The sequence below is a fragment of the Bison bison genome, unplaced genomic scaffold, assembly GCF_000754665.1.
Source record: "Bison bison bison isolate TAMUID 2011002044 unplaced genomic scaffold, Bison_UMD1.0 scf7180017864032, whole genome shotgun sequence".
Classification (NCBI taxonomy): Eukaryota; Metazoa; Chordata; class Mammalia; order Artiodactyla; family Bovidae; genus Bison; species Bison bison.
Genome location: NW_011494604.1, coordinates 4,565,994 through 4,573,640, shown reverse-complemented (window position 1 = coordinate 4,573,640; position 7,647 = coordinate 4,565,994). Strand labels below are relative to the sequence as shown.

The 7,647-nt window shown below is 41.7% G+C and overlaps 2 protein-coding genes across 2 annotated transcripts in view; both read left to right on the top strand.

The window, feature by feature from the left end:
- The window catches only part of TM4SF19 (transmembrane 4 L six family member 19), a 22,046-nt gene that overhangs the window by 11,160 nt on the left and 3,239 nt on the right, over window positions 1–7,647 (top strand). The window lies entirely within an intron of this gene.
- TCTEX1D2 (Tctex1 domain containing 2) overlaps window positions 2,140–7,647 on the top strand; it is a 28,250-nt gene continuing 22,742 nt past the window's right edge. The window contains exons 1-2 of the mRNA XM_010834337.1: window positions 2,140–2,641; window positions 5,402–5,535. Of these exons, the coding sequence (XP_010832639.1) occupies window positions 2,274–2,641; window positions 5,402–5,535 (502 nt within the window). The 5' untranslated portion in view covers window positions 2,140–2,273. The remainder of the gene's footprint in view (window positions 2,642–5,401; window positions 5,536–7,647) is intronic.

Sequence of the window (7,647 nt, the reverse complement as noted above, 5' to 3'; positions counted from 1 at the left end):
AGAATGAAAAATCTTCATGTATACAAACAACAAACAGTTAACAGACATGGAGATGGGGAAATCCCATTTATATTAAAAACAAAAAGAAAAAAAAACCTAGCTACCAACATAACAAGAATGTGAAACACTTTTTTTATCTTTTAGTTTCTCTTTATTTACTTACTTTTTGGCTGCACCATACCATGTGGCTGTGAGAACCTCATTTCCTGTCCAGGGAGAAAACCTAGGCCCTTGAGAGTGAAAGTGAGGAGTCCTAACCACTGGATCACCAGAGAATTCCCAAGAATGTGAAATATTTATTGAAGAAAACTTTAAAATATTACTGGACACAAACTTGCATATAAATGTACACCATGAACTTCAATAGGAAGACTTAACATCATAAAATATGAATGCTCTTTAATCTATAAATTTAACAATATTAATAAAGTCACCAATGACATTTGGTGGAAAAGGATATGGAATTAGATAAGCTGGTTTTAAAGTTCACATGAAAAATGAACAATCTAGGCTAGCCAGGAGACTTCTGAAGGAGAAGGGAATGAGGTGGGACTATACTAGATATTAAAAGCTAATGTAAAACTACAATAACTAAAACAGTGTGATACACTAAATGGAGTTCAGAGATAGAACTAAATATTTTTGAGTATTTAGTATATGCTAAAAAAAGATGTGGGAAAAAAAGAAAGTAGATGATAAACCAGATCTCTCTCCATGGGAGCACAGAGGAAAAGGCCATGTGAGGACACAGCCAGAAGGTAACCATCTGCAAGACAAGGAGAAACGTCTCAGTCGGAATCAACCTTGTTGGCACCTTGATCTTGGATTTATAGCCTCCAGAAAATAAATTTCCATTGTTAAAGTCGCCCAGCCTGTGGTATTTTGTTATGGCTGCCTGAGCTGACTAATCCACCAGTGTTCAGTGCATTTCAATAAGTGGTATATACCGAGTACCCACTGTGTGGTCTATGCCTGAGGCATGATCCTTGCCTCTGGGCCTGTCCCTGTCCTTGAAGAGCTCATGGTCAGGTTAGGGAAACACATCGACTAATAATTTGAATGTCATATGGTAAGGACCATGTTAGAGGTCAGCCCAGGAGTAATAAGAGATTGAGGCAATCTGTCAAGAGATGAAGGAAGGCTTCAGTCATGTCTGAACTGACCCTTGAAATGGTTAGCCCATTAAAGAGTGAAGGGAGCGTTTCCTCAGCTGAGGAAATAGAATGCTCAGAAGCATGGAGGTGAGACAGATGGTGAGGGTGGAGACCTGTGATGCCACAGCTCCTTCAATGTGAAATGCAGAAAGCGGAAGACCTATCTCCCATTTTGGGACCTTTGGTCAGTATGGTATTGGCCGAATTTCTTCTCTTAGTTTTTGAAGCTGACAGGATAATGCAGCTTTCTAAAACAGGACCAGGACTGGTGCAATCGTAAGCAGAAAATGCATCCTAAGTCTGCTCCTTCCTGCCTTTTGCCCTGGAGCAGCAGGGTGGTGAGGCTGGGGGATCTGTAGGTCGACAGTTATGGATTAAAGCAGGACACTGCAAAAAATTTCTGTAAAGGCTCAGTTAATATTTCAGACTTTGAGAGCCATATGGTTTTTATTTGCAACTGCTTCCTTCTACCAATACAGCAGAAGCCAATCTACTGCTGGGCTGTAAAGGAAACTACAGCATTTACTGCAGAGCAACAAGCAAGGAGAATGGACAGCCCACGCTCACAATATTCATATTCCCCAGTGGCTTTCAGGGCAACATTATGGGTGAGGGTCCCCAGGTAATTGATCAGCTCCTGAAACTTCTGACTGGTTCTTGGTGAGGTAACAGGGCAGTTACAGGAATCTCAAACATCAAAACTCTGGCTCTAGGCAGTCTATGGTCTAGTGTTTGTGGTCAGCGGTTTCCATCTAGTAAGATCCTGATTTTTGTAAAAACAATTTAAGAACGTGCATCAGATGGTTACCTATATTCCTCAAGGAAAAAAAAAAAATCCCTGTAACTTTTTATAGCTGACCTGTTATTTATTTTTACTTTCTAACAAGGAAAGGCCTAGGAGGCGAAAGATTTTTTCACATGCAAAAAGTCAGGAATGCTTTAGATCTGTCACTGAAACCGCTAACCTTGCCCTGCTTCAGCTCGGTTTCCCTTGCCGCATACTACCTGTGTATCCCTGGGCCTCTACGGGCCTCAGGCTCTGTGTCACTTCCTAAGATTGCGACGCCTCTGGAAGTGTTTTGTAAATCGGACAAAAAGAGCCCAGTCTTCGCCGAAGTTATGCTCACTGTACCCCGACACACTTCTGGTCCAGCATCCGATGCGCATGCGCAAGGAGGAGGGCGGCGAGAGCACGCTAAGAAGGGCGGGTCCCACGGTGCAGAGCGCGGGTCCGCTGCACGCAGGGTCAAAGGCGGCGCTGTCGCCCTGGAGACGGCTCAGCAGCTGCCGCGGCCACAGGCTCAGCTTTCTTTGCGGAAAACGCGGGGCCAAGAAGTTGAGGCTATGTCGGTTGCCGCCTCCTTCCCTAAGCACACGTCCTTCACTATGCGCGCGTCCTTTGCTGCAGCTGACGGCTTGCCTGAGACAGAGAACAACGATGGGGAGCCGGAGAATACCTATATTCTGCGGCCTGTTTTCCAGCAAAGGCGGGTAGAAGACGGGTTGTGGCGGAGGCGACCCTCGAGACTCCTTCCGGCCCCAGGCAGAGCTCGCCTAATAGCTAGGGTGTCTGGAAGGAGCGCGGCGCCGGGGAAGGGGGGGCGGTGCGTAGCAGGCTATGGAGGATGGGGCGGGGCTAGAGGCGGAGGGGCGGGCAGGGGAGGAGCCCGAGTGTTGGCGGAGGAACTTGAGAGGGAGGAAGGGGCGTGACCGGGGAAGGAAGGACTGGGCGGGAGAGGATGCGGTGCTGTTCCGCTTGGCCTTCCAGCTGCAGAAAACAGCAGAGGACCGGACCAGCGATTGCAGGGTTAGAGCGCTCGGAGGTAGTCCCTTAGAGTAGCGCAGTAGGGGTAGTTGACTCTCGGAGTTTCAGAAAGTGGACACAGAGGAATTGAGATGGTTAGATGGCAGAAAACAAACGGCTTGCTTTGAATGCCATTCAGTTTTGAGGGTTCATGTGTGCCTAAGTGTGCCCAGAATGCGCTTACTCCTCTGCACGAGACCTGTATGTGTTCATATTATAGTCTTACCCAAGTAGTATCCAGAGGCTTTTGGCCTGCCACCCTGATACCTTCCCAGAATTAAGCACTAAGTCTTGTGTAGAGGAGGGTCAGGGTTGTAGGATCCATCAATAACTTCATTTTCCCAAGATAAAAAAAAAAAAAAGACTTTCCCAAGCCCCTCCTCTGTTACTTGAAATTACATTCCCAAATCAAGTGCTTGGTGAATACTAGAAGCCAGGAACGTTAGTTATAATGTGATAAAAAGATTTCATGTAGCAATTTTCTGGTGGGTAGCGCGTGTGTGTAGTCACCTCAGTCGTGTCCGAGTCTATGCAACCCTATGGCAACTGTAGTGTGCCAGGCTCCTCTGTCCATGGGATTCTCCAGGCAAGAATATTTGAGTGGGTTGCCATGCCCTCCCCCAGGGGATCTTCCCAACCCAGGGATCAACACAAGTCTTTTATGTATCCAGCGCTGGCAGGTGGATTCTTCACCACAAGGGCACCTGGCAAGTCCCTGGTGGCTTAGAAGGGACATTAAAAAAATATGCTGTTGTCTTGGTTAAACATTCTAAATACATAGAATGCCCTTCACCTGTGTTTCTGTTGTAATACAGAGCAAGATTAACAGCAAGTATATATTATGTAGAAATAACACTATGAGATTATTTGTGACTTGCAGAATGCCTTTGACATTTCCTGACAGTGGAAAGGACTTAAAGGAAAAGCCAGATATAGTATGCTTGTTTATAGGAAAACCACATTTTGAACAGATCAAATCCTGTAAGTTTATCCATTATTTAAAATTTGCCTGTGAGAATAAGCAGCCAAGAGACCAAAGAAAATAATATTAAAAAGTAGTAATTAAAATCTAGTACTGCCAAATATTAAGCTGCATTGTAAGCTCAAAACTTAAAACATTCTGGTAACTTGGCACATGATAAACAAATCAACTGAGATACTATATAGCCCAGAAAAGGAACTTAGTGTTGTAATATGTAATAAATGCAACTAAAATGCTAATAGTATTGTTAGGGTGGCTAAATTAGGGGAGACTTTTTTCTCTGTCTTCATTTATTCAGTAATTCATTTCTTCAAAAAATATTTGTCTGCTGGATGCTGTTCTAGAAATGGGATATAACAATGAACAAAACAGATAAAAAATTCTGCCCTATGGAGCTTGTGTTGTAGTTAGGTCAGACCACAAACAAGATAATTACATAAGTGAACCATATAGTGTATCAGATAATAATAAGTACTTGGAAGGGAGATAGATAAAGTGATATAGTAGGAAGGTGGTTTGAAGTTTTATAAAGGGTGGCTAGGGAAAGAGACTTTTGAATAAAGACTTGAAAGAAGTGAAGGAGCTAGATATGCATATGAAGAGAGGAACTGAACCTCTTACAGAGGTTAACATCAAGTGCAGAAGCACTGAAGTTTGTATGTCTGGTGTGGTCCAAGAACATACGGAAGGCTGGTGTGGCCTGAGTGGAGAGAATTAGCAGCAAAGTAGTAGAAAACAAGGTCAGAGAGTTTACTAGGGTGGATCAAATGAGACCTTGCAAGTCACAGAATGTTGCTTTTACTCTGAGTGAGGGGAAAAATATTTGGGTATTTTAAACAGAGGAGTGTCATGATCTGGCACATATTTTAATAGCACCAGTCTAGTTACTATGTTGGGAACAGGTTTTGGGGGAAAAGGCAGGCACAGAGACTTGTGAGGAGGTCATGATAATCAGGAAAGAAGCAGTGGTAGCTTGGAGCAGGGTAGTGGTAGTTGACTGGTGAGTGATTGAATTTTAGGTTATTTTGAAGGTAGAATTGGTAAGATTTGCTCATGAATGGGATGAGGGCTCTGAGAAAGGCAGCCACACTGACTCCAGGGTGTTTGGCTTGAGCAACTGGAAGAATGGAGTTACCATTGACTGAGATAACCTAGTTTTGGTGAGAAATGATCAGAAGCTCAGTATCGGGTGTACTAAATCTGAGTTGCCTCCTAGTCATCTGGATGGAGTACTGGTGGGAATATGTGATCTGAAGTTTAGGGGAATGGTCCAGGCTGGAGATATGTTTGTGATATGACTTGTATTCTTAACCTGTTTTTATTACTTTTATAATAAAAATATGAAAAAGAAGGATCAAATGATTGTAATGACAAAAACTGCAGGAAATTGAGCTCTGAAGTTCAACTTTAAGTTTAGGATTTTGGAGTTACCAATTAGATGTTTTGAACTGATTCATTTAGGTTCAGACCCTCTGTGGTTAAAGACTGCATCCATGCTGTACTCAAGGAGGAATTGGCCAATGCTGAATACTCTCCAGAAGAAATACCTCAGCTCACAAAACATTTATCAGAAAATATTAAAGATAAATTAAAAGGTAATAGTGATGGTAATTGGAAATGACTTGTTCCCTTCAAAATACAGTTTTGCCAATTTATCTCCTTTATGTTTAAACAAGGGACATACCTTAGCTGTGGATTCTGTTAAACACACATTTTTCTTTGGTGTTGGTCTTCTCAGTTATTTGGTAACTTTCACTCATGCAGGTTTTTGCATATGGTGGGAAAGAGCAAAGGTGTGAAATACCTAGTTGTACTGAACGACTATCCAAGATATCCCAGTATGCAGAAAGATCAGAAAGTACAGGGGCTCCTTTCCTCCTTTCCTCCATAACTTCTGATCTGCTGAGATACCAAGTCCTCAGCTTCTTATCATATCCTCCCAGATGGACCTTAGTCCACCTGTCTGGCCAAATGCTTAGCCATTTGCCCTACTCACCTCCCCACTCCTGCCTCACTCTACACCTGCAGGGCTGATCTCATGCTTTTCCTCCTTGTTCTTTGTCTTTCTATCTCTCTTACTCTCTTTTGTTAATAATGTCATGCCATCTAAAAAGTCCTTTCTGTCTACCCTTTAAAAACTATTTATTTTGGCTGCACCTCATGGCTTGTGGAATCTTAGTTCCCCAGCTGGGGACTGAACGCAGGCCATGTCAGTGAAAGCCTGGAATCATAACAGGCCACCAGGAAACTCCCTACCTACCCTTTTTAAAAAATTATTTTGGAGGGAAGAATGTAATCGTAATACATTTTCATTGTAATAAACCTGGAAAATATACCTAATGCATTTTTTAAAGTTATATAAAAGCCTGTTAACCATGAGAGTTTCCATTTAATACTTTGATATATTTTCTTATTTTTAATAACGTATCTTAATTTTTAGAAATATAAAAAAATACAAAGAAGAAAATTGCAATTCTACTGCAATTCTATTCTATTGTAACTGTTAGTATATTAACATTGTTTTTAGATTTTTAGTGAAATTCTGTTAAAATTGTTGTAAAAAATACATGCTTGCTATTAAAAAGTTAAAGTGTAAAAAGATAATTAAAATTAGAATAATCACTTCAAATGCTTACACCCATGAAGAATGATTAGTATTTCATAAATATCATACCAGAGCTCTTTTTTGTGTATGCACGCATGCGTGCTTAGTTGCTTCAGTTGTGTCTGACTCTTTGCAACCCCATGAACTGTAGCCTGCCAGGCATCTCTGTCCATGAGATTCCCCAGGCAGGAATACTGGAGTAGGTTGCCATTTCCTCCTCCAGGATACCTTCCTGACCCAGCTGATCACCTGCATTGCAGGCATATTCTTTACCCACTGAGCCACCTCGGAAGCCCCTTTTCTATGTATATGTATGGATAAATACTTTAAAAACAATGATATAGTATAGACTATTTCCCATAGCATTGTAGCATTTATTCTATATTTAAATAATCCCTTCACCGTGCTATTTCCATTTCTGATTTCTTTTTTCTGGTTCATTTCTTACCTAATAAGATTTTGTTGTAAGGTTTTTCAGGAAAGGCTCAGAAATGCTTTATTCCCTAGATTCTTTCATGTTTGAGAATGTCTTTAAACCAAAATATATTTTGGATGAATATAATATTTTGAGTGTGTGGATCATAATAAACTGGAAAATTCTGAAAGAGATGGGAATACCAGACCACCTGACCTGCCTCTTGAGAAACCTGTATGCAGGTCAGGAAGCAACAGTTCAAACTGGACATGGAACAATAGACTGGTTCCAAATAGGAAAAGGAGTACGTCAAGGCTGTATATTGTCACACTGCTTATTTAACTTATATGCAGAGTACATCATGAGAAATGCTGAGGTGGAAGAAGCACAAGCTGGAATCAAGATTGTCGGGAGGAATATCAGTAACCTCAGATATGCAGATGACACCACCCTTATGGCAGAAAGTGAAGAGGAACTCAAAAGCCCCTTGATGAAAGTGAAAGTGGAGAGTGAAAAAGTTGGCTTAAAGCTCAACATTCAGAAAACAAAGATCATGGCATCTGGTCCCATCACTTCATAGGAAATAGATGGAGAAAGTGGAAACAGTGTCAGACTTTATTTTTCTGGGCTCCAAAATCACTGCAGATGGTGACTGCAGCCATGAAATTAAAAGACGCTTACTCCTTG